The following is a 16,658-nucleotide window of genomic DNA, read 5'->3' as shown; positions in this document are numbered from 1 at the left end:
AAGGTTAGGGTGTGAGGGGCGTGGCAGAGAGAGAGGGGGACCGCACCTGGGTCTGGATGCGGTTGAGGGTTAGGGTTAAGGTTAGGGTGTGAGGGGCGTGGCAGAGAGAGAGGGGGACCGCACCTGGGTCTGGATGTGGTTGAGGGTTAGGGTTAGGGTTAGGGTGTACCTGGGTCTGGATGCGGTTGAGGGTTAGGGTTAAGGTTAGGGTGTACCTGGGTCTGGATGCGGTTGAGGGTTAGGGTTAGGGTTAGGGTGTACCTGGGTCTGGATGCGGTTGAGGGTTAGGGTTAAGGTTAGGGTGTACCTGGGTCTGGATGCGGTTGAGGGTTAGGGTTAGGGTTAGGGTGTGAGGGGTGTGGCAGAGAGAGAGGGACCGCACCTGGGTCTGGATGCGGTTGAGGGTGAGGGTTAGGGTTAGGGTGTACCTGGGTCTGGATGCGGTTGAGGGTGAGGGTTAGGGTTAGGGTGTACCTGGGTCTGGATGCGGTTGAGGGTGAGGGTTAGGGTTAGGGTGTACCAGGGTCTGGATGCGGTTGAGGGTTAGGGTTAGGGTGTACCTGGGTCTGGATGCGGTTGAGGGTGAGGGTTAGGGTTAGGGTGTACCTGGGTCTGGATGCGGTTGAGGGTTATGGTTAGGGTTAGGGTTAGGGTGTGAGGGGCGTGGCAGAGAGAGAGAGGGACCGCACCTGGGTCTGGATGCGGTTGAGGGTTAGGGTTAGGGTGTACCTGGGTCTGGATGCGGTTGAGGCCTCTGAACCAGAGGATCTGGCCGCGGCGCAGCTCGCGCTCGGCGTGGTCGATCTCCTCCAGGTCGTCCATGTCCTCCAGCTCCTCGTCGGGGATCTCCTCCTTCTGCGTGCCGTGCCCCGCCGTCTTCAGGAACTTCAGCCGGCTCGTGGGAATGGAGGAGATGAACTGGGAGAGAGCGAGAGGCCAGGGAGTCAGGATTCCAAGAGCTACTGCAGCGCGTCGTATCAAAGCATGAAGGCGCCATTTTTGTCCCACTGCCATCTGAACAGGTTTTGAGTTTATTCAGTAACACTTCATCGTCTGAGCCACTGAGAGCCGGCTGTATCCACAGGGTGTAATTACAGACATTCTGCCTCCAGGGGGAGCACTTGGTCCATAGGACACAGAATGCTCTGCCCTCAGAAACAGGCAAGGAGCTACCGGTGCGGTATAATGCTCATCATGACCTTCTTGATGGTGCTAATTGGAATAATTGGGTGGTAACCATGGTGATAATGGTGATGATGTTGTTGGTAGTGATGATGACATTGATGGTGATAATGCTGGTGAGAATGGTGATGATGGTGATAATGGCTGTGGTGATGATGATGATAATGGCTGTGGTGATAATAGTGATAATGATGGTGATACTGCTGGGTATAATGGTAAAGGCAGTGATAATGGTGATCACGCTGGTGATAACGGTGGTGGTGATAATGGTGCTCACACTGGTGATAATGGACGTGTGATTGTGTGCTCACCTGGCCCCAGAGCAGGCAGCCCATGCCCAGGAAGACGCACCACAGCCACTGGTCCACAGACAGGCCCACGCAGCTGAACGGCTTCCCACCAAACTGAACAATGACAATCTGCGAACACACAGCGGAGCTGCAGGTCTGGTACGGCCGCCACAACCCCCCTGCACCCCCCCCCCCCCCCGCCCCCCCCCCTGCACCCCTCGCCCCCCCGCCCCGTATTCAGAAAGCCATTAGTGTTTCTGTCCTAATGCATTTCAAATGTAACGTGACTCGTGTTCAGTGGGGCGGACCTGGATGATGAAGGTGCCGAAGACGATGGAGCAGAAGATGAGGTTGTTGAAGATGCCCTCGAAGACGTTGCGCTCGCCGTGGATCTTGCGGGCGTTGATCTCGTTGAAGAGCTGCATCATGACGAAGACGTTGAAGACGATGGTGTAGTGTTCCGACGGGGGGGCGTGGAGCGGGGCGTTCCGTCCGCTGTCGATGTCAAAGATCTGCTCACCTGTGGAGAGGGGGAGGGGGAGGGGTTACTGAGCCGCCCAAACCTCTCCTTACACAGAAACACAGCAGTGCTGTGAACACCCATCTCCTACATGCTCGGCCAATGGCAGCTACTGCAGGCGGTCAGGGGCTAAATGACAGACTCTTAGTATTCTTTTACTGTTCTTATGAAAACACTGCAGCTCAAAATTTATCACATCCGTCTGGCTGTATCTGTGCTGCACACACGCACGCACGCACGCACACACGCACGCACACACGCGCACACACACACACACACACTCCTGACCGGCGAACAGCAGGGTGAATATGATGGTGAGCTGGTAGACGCCGTGGCCCAGGATGTTCTTCATCATGGTGCGGGAGATGAGCGGCTTGTTGCGGCCGTAGGGCTTCCTCAGCAGCAGAGACTCTGTGGGCGGCTCAGTGGCCAGAGCCAGCGAGGCGAAGGTGTCCATGATCAGGTTCACCCACAGCATCTGCACCGCCTTCAGAGGGGAGTCCTGCACAGAGAGCATTATAATATACATCATACATACAATATTATACACTATACACACCTCAGAGGGGAGTCCTGCACAGAGACATTACAATATACATCATACACACTATATTATACACTATACACATTGCATATACCCACAGCATCTGCACCGCCTTCAGAGGGGAGTCCTGCACAGAGAGCATTATAATATACATCATACACACAATATTACACACTATACACAGAGAGAGAGAGACAGGGAGAGAGAATGAGAGGGAGAGGGAGAGGGAGTGAGAGAGAGAGGCACTAAGGGTTAGTGTAGGGTGTGACCTTTGTGCGGTTAGGTTAGGGTTGGCTCAGAGTCTGACCTGTGTGCGGTTAGGTTAGGGTTGGCTCAGAGTCTGACCTGTGTGCGGTTAGGTTAGGGTTGGCTCAGAGCCTGACCTGTGTGCGGTTAGGTTAGGGTTAGTTTAGGGCGTGACCTTTGTGCGGTTAGGTTAGGGTTGGCTCAGAGTCTGACCTGTGTGCGGTTAGGTTAGGGTTGGCTCAGAGCCTGACCTGTGTGCGGTTAGGTTAGGGTTAGTGTAGGGCGTGACCTTTGTGCGGCTAGGTTAGGGTTAGCTCAGAGTCTGACCTGTGTGCGGTTAGTGTTAGGGTTGGCTCAGAGTCTGACCTGTGTGATGCAGGCTCCGGTGAAGGCCACGATCACAGCCACCACGTTGACGGTGAGCTGGAACTGCAGGAACTTGGAGATGCTGTCGTACACGTTCCTCCCCCACATCACCGCCTTCACGATGCTGGAGAAGTTGTCGTCCGTCAGGATGATGTCAGACGCCTCCTTGGCCACATCCGTCCCGGCGATGCCCTGTTCGTACAAAAAATGTTTTAATACTGTTTCAAAATTTCTGAATTCTCAGGAACTAACAGGCTCCTCCCTCAGGTGCAGAAAAGGGACAGTGTGCAGTGTGTCACTCAAATGTCTGAAAGGATGAAATGAAAATAAAGTACCATGGCGAACCCAACGTCCGCTTTCTTCAAGGCTGGGCCGTCATTGGTGCCGTCTCCTGTCACCGCGACGACCTGCCTCTGTTCTAGAACAGTGCTGTCGATGATACCTGCAGGAGACAGGACGGGCTGTCACTGCACTAACACACACTACGCTAGCACACAGCCTGTCTGTCCATTATACCCAGTAGGAGCACAAAGGCCACTGTACCTTTCACAAGCGTGTGTTTGTCAGTAGGGGAGGACCTTGCCAGCACGCGGAGTTTGGGCCAGATCTTATCGATGCGCTCCTGTTCGATCTGAAACCACAACAGGCCACTCCCTGAAGGAAAACCCAATACGCCGCCAATATATTCCAAACATTTGAAAACTTTTTGAAATATTCATTTCACAGTTATGTTTTTCTTTTAAAAATATATTGCAATGTCTGGAAGCAGCAGTAATGCGTACACTTAAATGAAATGGTGAAGTGCTTCAGTATGTTCATACATAAGCAGCAGATTCCCCCGCTGTGAACGCTATGCCCCGCCCACCCGCCCCAGATTCGGGGGGGGGGGGGGGTTGCTGCTCACCTCTCCCTTCTCGTTGCGGATCCTGCGGTTGAACTCCTTGCCCTCCATGCACAGGAAGTCGCCGCCCGGCTGCAGGATCCCACACTTGGTTGCTATGGCGCGGGCCGTATTGATGTTGTCCCCGGTAACCATCCGTACGGTGATCCCAGCTCGCTGGCACTTCCTTATGGCCTCTGGGACCTGGGGGGGGGTGGAGACCAGTGTGTGATGTCATCACAGCAGGTCTCTAATTATTCATAAAGCATAACAGACACAGGAGAGATCTAGCTCCATGTTACCCGTCTGTATGCATACTCCTGAAAAGGCTTGATGAACACGAGCCCTGGTGAAGAACACGAGGACTTGTTCCGGTACGTTCTCAGCCTCTGGGCTGTGCAGGCTTCTCATTTGCATTACCCTCTCGGGGCCAACCAGAGTCACAGCCTCGCATGCAGCTATTCATCAGCATGATAATCCACTGTGTGTGTTTAACCAAGGCACTGAGGAGACAGCGGAGAGTGGAAACCGGCCTGTAAATTCTGCCCTAAATAACACGCGTTCATCGCACTACAGTGGATTATCTTTGCCTCTCTGCCTTATCTGCAATGCACTGATTTACAGGGTAATATACTGTCTTTGCAGGGCCATATAATGCCGTCTAGCACTGAAAGGTCGCCTGCTTGGGTAAATTGCATCACGGTACATTCGTCTCAAGCGTGTTTTTCAGTTTGCCCAGTCTGTGATAAAGGAAGAAAGGACACACTGTGGCTTTTATCCCCTCATTTGAAGCCCTGTGGACCTCCACAGCTCCTGCACGAGGACCCAGCACAGCGCAGAGACGAGACGTTTGAGTTTCCCTGTGAAATGCCGCGATGCCGCGAACCACGACGGCAGCCCGTGAGATCGATAAGGCGTCCGAGCTGCTCGGGGCCAAGCTAAGACAAACTGCTGAGTCAACAAAAAAAATAAATTTTTCTAAATGCCGTCCATGTTTGACATTTGGCCATTTAAATGGCATTTAACGCCAAAATACATTTATCGGGTTCAAACAGCAGTGGTCTGCAGCAGTGGCACGACAGGGTAAATGCTAAAGTTGTGACAAAAGGTCACTTTTTAATGGGCTGGTGGCAGTTACGGCTCCCGCGTCTCCCTTTGTGATTAGATTGAACTGAGCCTTTTAATCTGAAAGTGCGAAGCTAAATGCACCCGCATGTCTCAGTGCGGTCCTCCTGCGTCTCTCCCAGGGCCTGCCCTAGGGCACATGGGGTGTGTGTTCAATTGGGCCGTACTGGGCCGAAGTGGGCCGAACAGGGCCGAAGTGGGCCAAACAGGGCTGGGCCAGGCTTCCCTCCGACCTGCACACACAGTTGCTGCGCTCCTCCACAGCACGTTATTGCTCAGCGCACACACACACACAGCGCACACAGTGCACACAGCGCACACACACACACAGCGCACACAGTGCACACACACACACAGCGCACACAGAGCACACAGCCAGTTTGCTTCAGGAAGTAAATGCTCACAGTGTGTTTTTTCACCTGTGGACACTGGTATTTGCGTAATGGATTCCAGGAGAAATCCTCGGCTCTGTTCAGGCCGGGAGGCTGCAGGTGTCGTGCTGTGGGAGTTTGTGTGGTCGGTGCGAGCGGGACGGGACGGGGCGGAGCGGGACAGGACGGGGCGGGGCGGGACGGGGCGGGACGGGGCGGGGCGGGGCGGGGCGGGACGGGGCGGGACGGGGCGGGGCGGGGCGGGGCGGGGCGGGGCGGGGCGGGACGGGGCGGGACGGGACGGGGCGGGACGGTATTTTGGCGGGTCACGCGCAGCGCCCTCACCTCCGGCCGGACGGGGTCCTCGATGCCCACCACGCACAGGCAGGTGAGCGCGGTCAGGATGCCGTTCTCGTCGTCCCAGTCCGGCTCGCCCTCGCAGGCGGGGAAGTCGCGGTACGCCAGGCAGATGGTCCGCAGGCCCTCGGAGGCCATGGGCTCGATCACCTGCTTCACCAGGTCGTCCCGGTCCCGCGGCCGAAACTGCCGCGGCTCCCCGCCCGCCGTCATGATCCTGCAGCACCTGGGGGCGGGGCGGGGCGGGGCGGGGGTGGGAGAGGCAGAGTTGTGGGGGCGGGGCAGGGTAGGACGGGGGTGGGAGAGGCAGAGTTGTGGGGGCGGGGGTGGGGGCGGGGCAGGACGGGGGTGGGAGAGGCAGAGTTGTGTGAGGGCAAAGTTGGGTGGGGGTGGGGATGGGGCAGGGTTGAGTGGGGTAGAGATGCACACTCAGTGAATCTGGGTTTGAATGGATTTATAATAACAATAATAATAATAATAACTGAATTTGTGAATCACTATTCATACATTATTGTCAAAGCACTTTCCAAATAAAAAGTGTGTATGAGTGTGAGAGAGAGCGTGAGAGTGATTACTTCTTCAGCAGGATCTCTGAGGCCCCCTTGCTGAACATCCGGAAGCTTCCGTCGGCGTTCTTCAGCACGGTGCTCATGGACTTCCTGACGGAGTTGAAGGTGTAGACCTTGTAGAGCTTCTCCTCCGGGATGTCCCTGCGCACGGCCTGGCAGTCTCTCTTCAGGTCCAAGGCCAGCCCCAGTAAGGCACACTCGGTCTTGTTCCCCACCTGGCGGGGAAGGCCTCCCTCCTTCTCCGGGGCCTGCAGGGGGGACCAGACCACAGGGTGGCATCGCTACTCCAGGGAATAACCCAGGACACGGCCGACCAGCCTGGCTAAGTAAAGGTCAAATAAAAACCAAACAGGCAGTGCCCCAGGCCAGGACCGCCCTGCTCACCATGATTTTGGTGGTGTAGGCGCAGTTGACCCCGATCCCCAGGACGAGGAGGTCCAGGATGGCGCCGGGGATCTGCGCCGGGTCCGGGACCCTGCGGTAGTGCTTCTCGGCCAGGTAGGCCTGCACCACGGTCATGCGGTTGGTGGTGAGCGTGCCCGTCTTGTCGGAGCAGATGGCCGTGGCGTTGCCCATGGTCTCACAGGCGTCCAGGTGTCTCACTAAGTTATTATCTTTCATCATTTTCTGTCGGGAGAAGTGAGTGCAGAACTGAGCAGTTCTGCAGGCTCTACATCCTAACAAAGCAGCTTTTGCAACATCTCAACTGCTCTACGGTCATTACATTTAACGGTCTTACTGAACTCCAGTCAGCTGCGTTTAAAAAACTGTGCTCAAGCATTCCATGGTTAGTAGAGTCCTGTACTTCCTTTAGCAACCTGAATAAAGCCCACCTCACCACACTTCCTTTGACAAACCAAATGCCTCCCCCTTGTCCATCCCAAAGTGCCGTGAGGATGATCTGCCACTCACTGAGGAATTACTACTTCCTCTACCTCTTTAGTTACAACTATTACTACTCAAGGAGTCACCTACTTTAACGGAGTAGGCCAGGGAGATGGTGACAGCCAATGGCAGACCCTCAGGCACAGCCACCACCAGCACGGTGACGCCGATGATGAAGAACTTGACAAAGAACTGGACGTAGATGGGGGTGCAGTCTTTGACCCACGGGAGGCCCTGGATCCAGAAGGTGTCCACCGCGAAGAGACCCACCAGGATGATGACGGTGATGGCTGACATCACCAGGCCTAGACGTAACCGAGAGAGACGCACGCACACACGCACACACACACACACACGCGCACGCGCACGCACACGCACACGCACACGCGCACGCACACACACACACACACGCACACGCGTACACACGCACGCACACGCACACACACACACACACACGCACACACACACGCACACGCACACGCACACGCACACTCAACTGTGATTTTTGCCTCCTCTCTCCAAAAGAAGACACCTGTCAGCAGGATGCACCTCCATAATTAAAGGGATGAAAAAGAGTCTCCATCCCCCTGCTCACCTGCTTTGCCGATCTGGACGGCCAGTTTTGTCAGCTTCCCCTGTAGAACAGATTTCTCTTTCTTTGCCAGGTTGGCTTTCTTCTTCTCCCCATCGCCTCCCTCGCTGTTGAGCGGCTGCATCTCCACTGCTGCTCCATCCTGGGCCTTAGCTGGGTGGGAACCGAGGCAAACACTGACCAATGAGGACACCTTACATCACATCACATGACCTTACAGCGCATTGCATTACAATTGCTTAGCAGATGCCCTCATCAGAGCAGCTCATGAAAGTGCTGATCAGCGTCAGTCTCTATGAAAGTGTGCTATCATCAAGAAAGCAGAGAAGGCCCATTCATAATCGGTGAGAGCAAAGCTAGCTGAATGAACAGTACTGTAAACAAATATAACTTTCACTACACACCCAACCTATTTTTACACAGCTGTACCTATAACATTTTATCCAAAAAGAAAATCCAGTAAATAAGAGAATAGCTAAAGAGGGTTAGGGAAGCCTTGGTAAGAAGGCAGGGAGCATATTACAGTGCTGTCACGCCAGCCCCTCCCCCCCCGTCCTTCGGCCAGAGGCTGATGTCACTGTAGTGGCCGCAGAGGTGAGCCGGTGGGGGGGTAGGGGGGGTGGGCAGGCCGGTGGGGGGGCGGGGGGGAGGTTCAGGCCGCCGGTGAGGAGGGGAGGGGGGGGCAGGCTGGTGGGGGGGCGGGGGGGAGGTTCAGGCCGCCGGTGAGGGGGGGGGGGGGCAGGCGGTGGTGCGGTGGCGTGCTCTGTACTGCTATGCACTTACATGGCCTGTAATCCCAGTCTGAGGGATTAAGGCTCATCGCTGCCAGAGAGAGACTGCGAGCGCGTGGGACTCCTGCAGCGACTGCGTCTGCAGCGGTAAGCATGCGCATGCTGCACAGCGACAGAGCCGCCACCGACTGCAGCTCACCGTCACACACCTGCAATGCAGCCTGTGTGCCTGAGCCATCCAGCTAATACAGGCCTGTGTGCCTGAGCCATCCAGCTAATACAGGCCATGCACCTGGACTACACCTGTCATACAGTAACACAGACTGTGCACCTGACATCTGTGATACTAACTGTTTATCTGAGCACTACCCTCATTGTAGGACGTGTACCTGACATTCCCTTCTGATATACAGACTGTATGCCTGGATTATAGGTGGTTTAGCTGAGCTGCAGGTGCTCCTGTAATACAGGCAATGCATCAGAGAGTGAGAGGGGGAGGGGTGACGCGCAGTAATCCCTCCTCACTAATCACACTAACTGGATTCAGCAGCACATGCCGGCCCTGCTCCAGTCTGACACAGGGCCAATCAGGATACAGGAGCCATACAGGGCCAATCAGGATACAGGAGCCATACAGGGCCAATCAGGATACAGGAGCCATACAGGGCCAGTCAGGATACAGGAGTAATGCAGGGCCAATCAGAGCTCTGCTGGGGACCTGTGTTGTGTAACTGCAGCTCTGCGTCTCCCAGGCCAGGTGAGCGTGTACCTGCGCAGGTGCAGCGCTCCTGCAGACGCCCCGCTGAGCCCCGCGGGCGGGGCGCACACACAGACAGGGGTCCTGCAGACGCCCCGCTGAGCCGCGCGGGCGGGGCGCACACACAGACAGGGGTCCTGCAGACGGGGCGCTGCGGGCAGCTGACTCACCTTTCTTGCGGTTTTCGGCGGATCCGTCCTGCTTCCTGTCTGTGAGGAGGGAAAAGCGCGATGAAGCGCGTCTGACAGTCACCATCACACAGCTGGAGTAAATGCCCTGTTTCATTTAATACTGCCCAAAAGGCCCTGGATTCCTTCTGAAAGCACCAATGAGCTCCAAGCTGTCTGTGATACACACACACACTCTCAGCACGCACACACACACACACACACACGCACACACCCTTCACACTTCACCCATAACCGATATGGCTCTGTGCCTCAACAAACACAAACAATATCGTTCCATCTCCCTAATTAAATCAATTCCCTTCATCCCTCCCATTTGAACAAATTATCCCTCAGTGAACCTGCTCTGTCAGTACTGCTGCTGACAAAGCTCTCGCTCTCCCTCCCTCGCTCTCTCTCCCTCTCTCTATCTCTCTCCCTCGCTCTCTCCCTCCCTCCCTCCCTCTCTCTATCTCTCTCCCACTCCCTCTCTCTCTCTCTCCCTCTCCCTCTCTCCCTCTCCCTCTCCCTCCCTCGCTCTCTCTCCCTCTCCCTCCCTCTCTCTATCTCTCTCCCACTCCCTCTCTCTCTCTCCCTCCCTCCCTCTCTCTCTCTCTCCCTCTCTCCCTCTCTTTCCCTCCCTCCCTTTCTCTCTCCCTCTCTCTCTCTCTGTGACTGGGACTCTAGGCATCGCTGCTAGCTGTACAATCTGGAACCTGCAATTATCACCCAGCGAACACGGGCTGGTTTCTGTCATGACTGGAGCTTCACTCTGGTTAAACCTAGACTAGACTTACACAAACATATATATGAACACACACACACACACACACACACACACGCACTCACACACACTCACACACACACACACATACACACGCACGCACGCACACACACACACACACACACACACACACACACACTCACACATCATGTATGCTCATGTACTCAGTAAGTTTCAGGGAAGCTTATAGGAACACACACAAACTCCCCACAGAGCAGTTTCCAGGAGACCGAGCTCGGCTCTGTCTGAACCTGCTGGATGGGTAGAGAGTCCGCTAACAACCCCCCCCCCCCACGCTGCCCCCTCCTCCCCCTCCCCTCTGCCCCTCCTCAGGACATCCAGAGAGACTCCTGCTTATTACTGGCTCTGCCGTACATTTCACTGCTTTACACTTTCGATAAACCGTGTGGATTTGAAGCTTGATGAACCACACAGTTAAGTCATTACATAGAAGATTGAATTCACAGATTCCCTCATCCAGAGCAATTTACAGAATAAACTCCATACAGAGGAAATAAAAGCAGGCCATTAAGCTCACTGGTACTACAAAACAGAGCATTAACTTTCTTAAAAGTCAGTGACTGTGTATGAGGTGTGCAACATTCAACTGTACTATAACTGACTAAGCTTACAACAGATCTAAATTTAAAATGTGCTGCTGGGCGGTACATCCCCCAGCTGTGTATACATACTCTTCTTCTCTCTCTTCTTCTCCTCTTTCTTTTTCTTCTTCTCCTCCTCTTCGTCATCGTCGTCCTCTCCCGCCCCCAGCAGGGTGAAGATTATTCCGGTCTGGGAGTTCACTCCCACCGCTGTCACCACCATCTTCCCCGAGCCCTCCATCACATGGGTGCCTTGGAAACGGAACATTCAGGGGGGAGGGGGGGTTAGACATGGGCACAGGCGTTCCCGTGGAAACCACTGCCCGCTCATACACTACACTGCTCCTCCCAGCCGAGCTCTGAGAAATATTAATAATAATATTATTATTATTATTATTATTATTATTATTATTATTAATATTATAAAGCCCTTTTCTTACATGGCACATGGCGCTCAAAGTATTTTCCAAAATTGCAGCAACACAGAATGACCAAAATAAACACAGACCTTCAGCTTCACACTGGCAGCCACATCCTCAGCCAGAGCTTCCATTACGTCAACACTCTCCGAGAGGCTCGTTACCACAGACCCTCAGATTAGGGCCGCAGATATTCAGGAAATGGTCGTATGAGTCACAGGAAATGAGGTCATACCCGACAGCAGCATGGGGTCCTTATCCAGCACCTTCTTGACGTGGTCGGACTCGCCGGTCAGCGAGCTCTCGTCGATCTTCAGGTCGTTCCCCTGGATCAGCACGCCGTCGGCGGGCAGGAGGTCACCTGACACCAAGAACACAAACAATCCCACAATTCAAATCTCACGCGTTTCTGCCCTAGGCTGGCTGTAAAGACCACGCGTGCCACCTCGTTCGGTACACATTCAGGGCCCACAGCTAAATGGGACCAGAGTGATATGCTAAATTACAGACACGAGGCGTTTGTTCACCAGTTATAATAACACGTTGACTCTTTAGCCTTCCTCTGCTGTACAGTACAGTACTGCAGCACTGCATTTATCTGCTTGGCTTTTCTATTTCCTGTCCGCTGCCATTAATCTTCTGACACTGGCTGCAAAAGGCTAACGTGAAATACTCTTCCTTCTCAGAAACCGTAGCAGCAGCAGCAGCAGCACTCACATCCCTGAACTCTGCTGCACTGCCAGACTCTGCCAGCCAAAAAAAAAAGTATAAAAAAGTTAAATTAATGGCTGAAGGGCTGTCTTCATCTAAACTCAAGCAGCTGCCAAGAATTTGATAAATATCACCAAACAGCCAATGAAATCACTCAGACCAATGGCCTCCAGATCTGAGGCTGCAGCGTCCGCAGGTTTTTTACGGCCTCCCTTCACTCAGCAGCCAATCAAAGCCCTGGAAAGGAGGTGTGAGGAAGTTTCATCCAATCAGTGAATTGAATTAATCGCTTAAGTGCCGAAACACCCCCCAAAAACCAGCAGACACCCACGGCCCTCTGGAACTGCAGGCTGAAGCCCCATCGATCACATGACCATGAAGCGATATTATTCCAGGACAGGACGCTGGCTGCTATGGGACCCTTCAGTAGGACACCCAATATGAGCCGGGCCCGGCTCAGCCCAGAACACGACTGCACTTTCAGCCTTTGGTTCAGAAGGAAGGAGAAGTCATTTTAGCCATGCGCACTGCCCTGGAAATTCATTTCCAGTGGCACGTGACGCCATTTTGAAATGCTTTCCCATTTCATTCCATCCCTCCTTGCACCCCAATACCCCAAACTATACTGTCTTGGTGACTTTTTCCTGTGGTTTAATCAGCAATAAAGTTTGCATCAAACAATGCGCACAGATAAACACGTGCAACCCTCTTGAAGTCTAAAAATCATTTTTAAAAACTACTAATGGAGATGAATAGAGACACACAGACGGCGGTGTAGAGAGGAAAGGAGACACACAGACGGTGGTGTAGAGAGGAATGGAGACACACAGACGGCGGTGTAGAGAGGAATGGAGACACACAGACGGCGGTGTAGAGAGGAATGGAGACACACAGACGGCGGTGTAGAGAGGAATGGAGACACACAGACGGCGGTGTAGAGAGGAATGGAGACACACAGACGGTGGTGTAGAGAGGAATGGAGACACACAGACGGCGGTGTAGAGAGGAATGGAGACACACAGACGGTGGTGTAGAGAGGAATGGAGACACACAGACGGTGGTTGTAGAGAGGAATGGAGACACACAGACGGCGGTGTAGAGAGGAATGGAGACACACAGACGGCGGTGTAGAGAGGAATGGAGACACACAGACGGCGGTGTAGAGAGGAATGGAGACACACAGACGGCGGTGTAGAGAGGAATGGAGACACACAGACGGCGGTGTAGAGAGGAATGGAGACACACAGACGGCGGTGTAGAGAGGAATGGAGACACACAGACGGCGGTGTAGAGAGGAATGGAGACACACAGACGGCGGTGTAGAGATGAATGGAGACACACAGACGGCGGTGTAGAGATGAATGGAGACACACAGACGGCGGTGTAGAGAGGAATGGAGACACACAGACGGCGGTGTAGAGATGAATGGAGACACACAGACGGCGGTGTAGAGAGGAATGGAGACACACAGACGGCGGTGTAGAGAGGAATGGAGACACACAGACGGCGGTGTAGAGAGGAATGGAGACACACAGACGGCGGTGTAGAGAGGAATGGAGACACACAGACGGCGGTGTAGAGATGAAAGGAGACACACAGACGGCGGTGTACTGTGGGACAGGAGGGAAACAGGGCGGTACCGTATTTGATCTGGGCGACGTCCCCCACCACGATGTCGGCCACGGGGATCTGGATGACCTGCCCGGCGCGCACCACGGTGAAGCGCTGCTCCTGCTCGATGCGGCTCTGCAGCCCGCGGAACTGCTTCTCCTTGCTCCAGTCGTTGAAGGCCGTCACCAGCACCACGCAGACCACGGACAGCAGGATGGCCGCGCCCTCGATCCAGCCCGCCTCCGCCTCCCCCTCGTCCTCCACCCCGCCTGCTGCCTTTCCACAGTCTGCACCGCACAGCAACCGCCGGTCAGCACAGGCACTATACCTGTGTCTCACTCACACCTGACACAGCACAGGCACTATACCTGTGTCTCACTCACACCTGACACAGCACAGGCACTATACCTGTGTCTCACTCACACCTGACACAGCACAGGCACTATACCTGTGTGTCACTCACACCTGACACCTGGCTCATATGTTGTCTCAGAAATACAATAAAAGCCTGCAAAGCCTCCTATTACTGTGCTCATCAGCCTGTCAAATTCAGCACAGATTCCAGCAGCTGTGTTGCAATGCCTTACGCAGGTGTCAATCAACTGTGTTCAGACACAGCACAGTCAGGAAAGGCTCGCACAGCTGTGCACTTCAGCAGTCAATGCAAGTAAGCACAGCCGCCTCCATCTTCCCTACCCAGAATGCACCTGTGCTTTCTACACATGACCCGGGCCCTTCCGGGTTTGTTATGAGTCACAGGCCTGCAGACAGCGTTGAAGCCCTTAAAATAAAACAGCACTACTCACGCTCTCTTTCCGCATCCGGAGGTCTGTAGAAAGACAGACCCAACGAAACGATGGCCGCCACTTCCAGGATGATCAGCGTCACGTCCTGCAGCGCCTCCCACACTAACTGCAGAAAGGTTTTTGGCTTTTTCGGAGGTATAAAGTTCTGCCCAAACTCTTCTATTCTTTTACTGATGTCTGCGGGGTTTCCACTTAAACCTGAGCGAGAGAGAGAGAGAGAGAGAGAGAGAGAGAGAGAGAGAGAGAGGTAGGTTACATTGGCATTAACATTCATGTTATCCTGCAGTTCATTTCCCTGTTCACAGCTAAAGAGTGATTGCCACTGCCACTAAAACCTCTATCCTGACTGGTGTATAATATCTCAGTCTGTACTGTGCCAAAGACAAGATTACTGGAGCAATCAAATGCAGGAAATATAATCCAGTCGAATTTCTATTTTCTCTAGACATTTGAATAAAACCCCTAAATGCTCAAAAATTTCCACAGAAGTGAGAGGGAAAGATCAGATTTTACAGTGGGTATAAAATGGATCTGCAGCCTGCTTGCAGTGCAGTGACACACACGTGGCACTGCTGGATTACTGTAAGACAGCCGTCAGAACAACAGGATCAGACGTGGCGTTTACTGACTTCCTGCAAGGCAAGAGCCCCCTGAGGACGTGGTTCTAATTCAGTTAGAGGCTGCAGAGTGTCACCCACACCACACCACACCACACCGCACCGCACCACACTCATACACCGCACCGCACCGCACCACACCACACCACACACCGCACCACACCACACCACACCAAAACAAAACAAAACACAAAGAGGGACACTTTCACATGACGGTCTCCGCTGCTGCTTTGACATGTACGCTACAGGTATGAGTCCTGTGGATGCAGTAAGAACCTAGGAAGTCCCCGGCTAACTGCCCGTCACAGCACACATTCAGAGCGGAGCTGCTTGGATCACCATTGATCAGCCAAACAAAAGAACATGTCACATTAGCTGATTTATTATCGTCTCGTATTCTGCTTTTCTGCTTCCCTTTATCGTAATCATGACCGCCTGCCCTTGCTGAGGTTAATCAGGCTTGTTAGATGTGCTCCCTTGGCCTTTGCGTGTGGAGTGCAGTTTCCATGTGTTTGTGAGTGGTGTGTGTGTGTGTGGAGTGGTGTGTGTGTGTGGAGTAGTGTTTGTGTGGTGTGGTGTGTGCTTGTGGTGCTTACGTGCAGAATGGTATTTGTGTGTGGTGCGGTGTTTGTGGTGTTCGTGTGTGGAAGCTCAGCCCTCGTGCCTGGTAGCCTGGCATGGCACAGCCCCTGCCAGGAGCCGGCGGTGCGGGCACAGGTGCGGGCATCAGGGGAGGCACAGGAACACGGCACAGGCTGGCCAGAACAAGGCCCCTGAGGAGCTGACACACGCACACACACACTCACACTCACACACACGCTGAGGCTCTGAGGAGGTGACACACACACTCACACACACACACACGCTGAGGCTCTGAGGAGGTGACACACACACACACACACGCACACACACACGCACACACACACACACGCTGAGGCTCTGAGGAGGTGACACACACACTCACACACGCACACACACACACACACACGTGCACACACACGCACATGCACATGCACACACACTGGGGCTCTAATGAGGACACAGAGCACGGTACGCGACACACAGAGAGACACCCAGCCTCTCTCTTATTTACTAATTTATTTATTTACTATGCTACCTCCATTTAAACAGGCAGGTCTGCCGTAAGCTCTATGCCCCTGTGCAGTGACAGCCTGGGGACTGTGCAGCCAATCAGACGTAGGGAATGATTTTGGGGAGGTACTATAATATGGGAGGAGAGGAAATGAGAGGGGGGGGGCACACACTGTGATGTTCAGTATTTTGGGGAGGGGGGTGTAGGGGGGCTCGGTGCGCCTCTCTCTCGCCCGGGCCCTGCCCTTGCCACCCCGCCACCCCGCCACACCGCCACACCCCCACACCCCCACACCCCCACACCCCCACACCGAGCCGTTCACTTTGATTCTCCGCAGATCTGACGCACCGGCTGGCAGCAGAGAAGCCATTTCATTTCTCAGACAGCTTTTCCATTAGGGAAACTAAACAGATTCATAATTATGAAAAAAAAA

General features: G+C 54.0%; 1 protein-coding gene across 6 annotated transcripts in view; it reads right to left on the bottom strand.

Annotated features, from left to right (window-relative positions):
* Positions 1 to 16,658, bottom strand: part of LOC118219149 (plasma membrane calcium-transporting ATPase 1-like) — a 38,990-nt gene that overhangs the window by 7,140 nt on the left and 15,192 nt on the right. For 4 of the 6 annotated variants that reach the window (XM_035402091.1, XM_035402093.1, XM_035402092.1 and 1 more), the window contains 18 exons: positions 14,516 to 14,713; positions 13,739 to 13,996; positions 11,623 to 11,748; positions 11,059 to 11,220; positions 9,586 to 9,624; positions 7,931 to 8,080; positions 7,426 to 7,640; positions 6,835 to 7,077; positions 6,457 to 6,698; positions 5,870 to 6,107; positions 4,053 to 4,232; positions 3,692 to 3,779; positions 3,484 to 3,590; positions 3,149 to 3,340; positions 2,281 to 2,494; positions 1,781 to 1,992; positions 1,494 to 1,601; positions 730 to 918 (listed from right to left, as the gene is read on the bottom strand). In XM_035402091.1, coding sequence (XP_035257982.1) covers positions 730 to 918; positions 1,494 to 1,601; positions 1,781 to 1,992; positions 2,281 to 2,494; positions 3,149 to 3,340; positions 3,484 to 3,590; positions 3,692 to 3,779; positions 4,053 to 4,232; positions 5,870 to 6,107; positions 6,457 to 6,698; positions 6,835 to 7,077; positions 7,426 to 7,640; positions 7,931 to 8,080; positions 9,586 to 9,624; positions 11,059 to 11,220; positions 11,623 to 11,748; positions 13,739 to 13,996; positions 14,516 to 14,713 — 3,161 coding nt within the window. Of the gene's footprint in view, positions 1 to 114; positions 262 to 580; positions 607 to 689; positions 919 to 1,493; positions 1,602 to 1,780; positions 1,993 to 2,280; positions 2,495 to 3,148; positions 3,341 to 3,483; positions 3,591 to 3,691; positions 3,780 to 4,052; positions 4,233 to 5,869; positions 6,108 to 6,456; positions 6,699 to 6,834; positions 7,078 to 7,425; positions 7,641 to 7,930; positions 8,081 to 9,585; positions 9,625 to 11,058; positions 11,221 to 11,622; positions 11,749 to 13,738; positions 13,997 to 14,515; positions 14,714 to 16,658 lie in introns of those variants that run through there. The other 2 variants (XM_035402095.1, XM_035402094.1) reach the window with 2 other exon arrangements.

Source organism: Anguilla anguilla, chromosome 19, assembly GCF_013347855.1.
Source record: "Anguilla anguilla isolate fAngAng1 chromosome 19, fAngAng1.pri, whole genome shotgun sequence".
In the NCBI taxonomy this organism is placed as follows: Eukaryota; Metazoa; Chordata; class Actinopteri; order Anguilliformes; family Anguillidae; genus Anguilla; species Anguilla anguilla.
The sequence above is the reverse complement of the archived record's forward strand: the minus strand, read 5'-3'. Positions and strand labels throughout refer to the sequence as shown.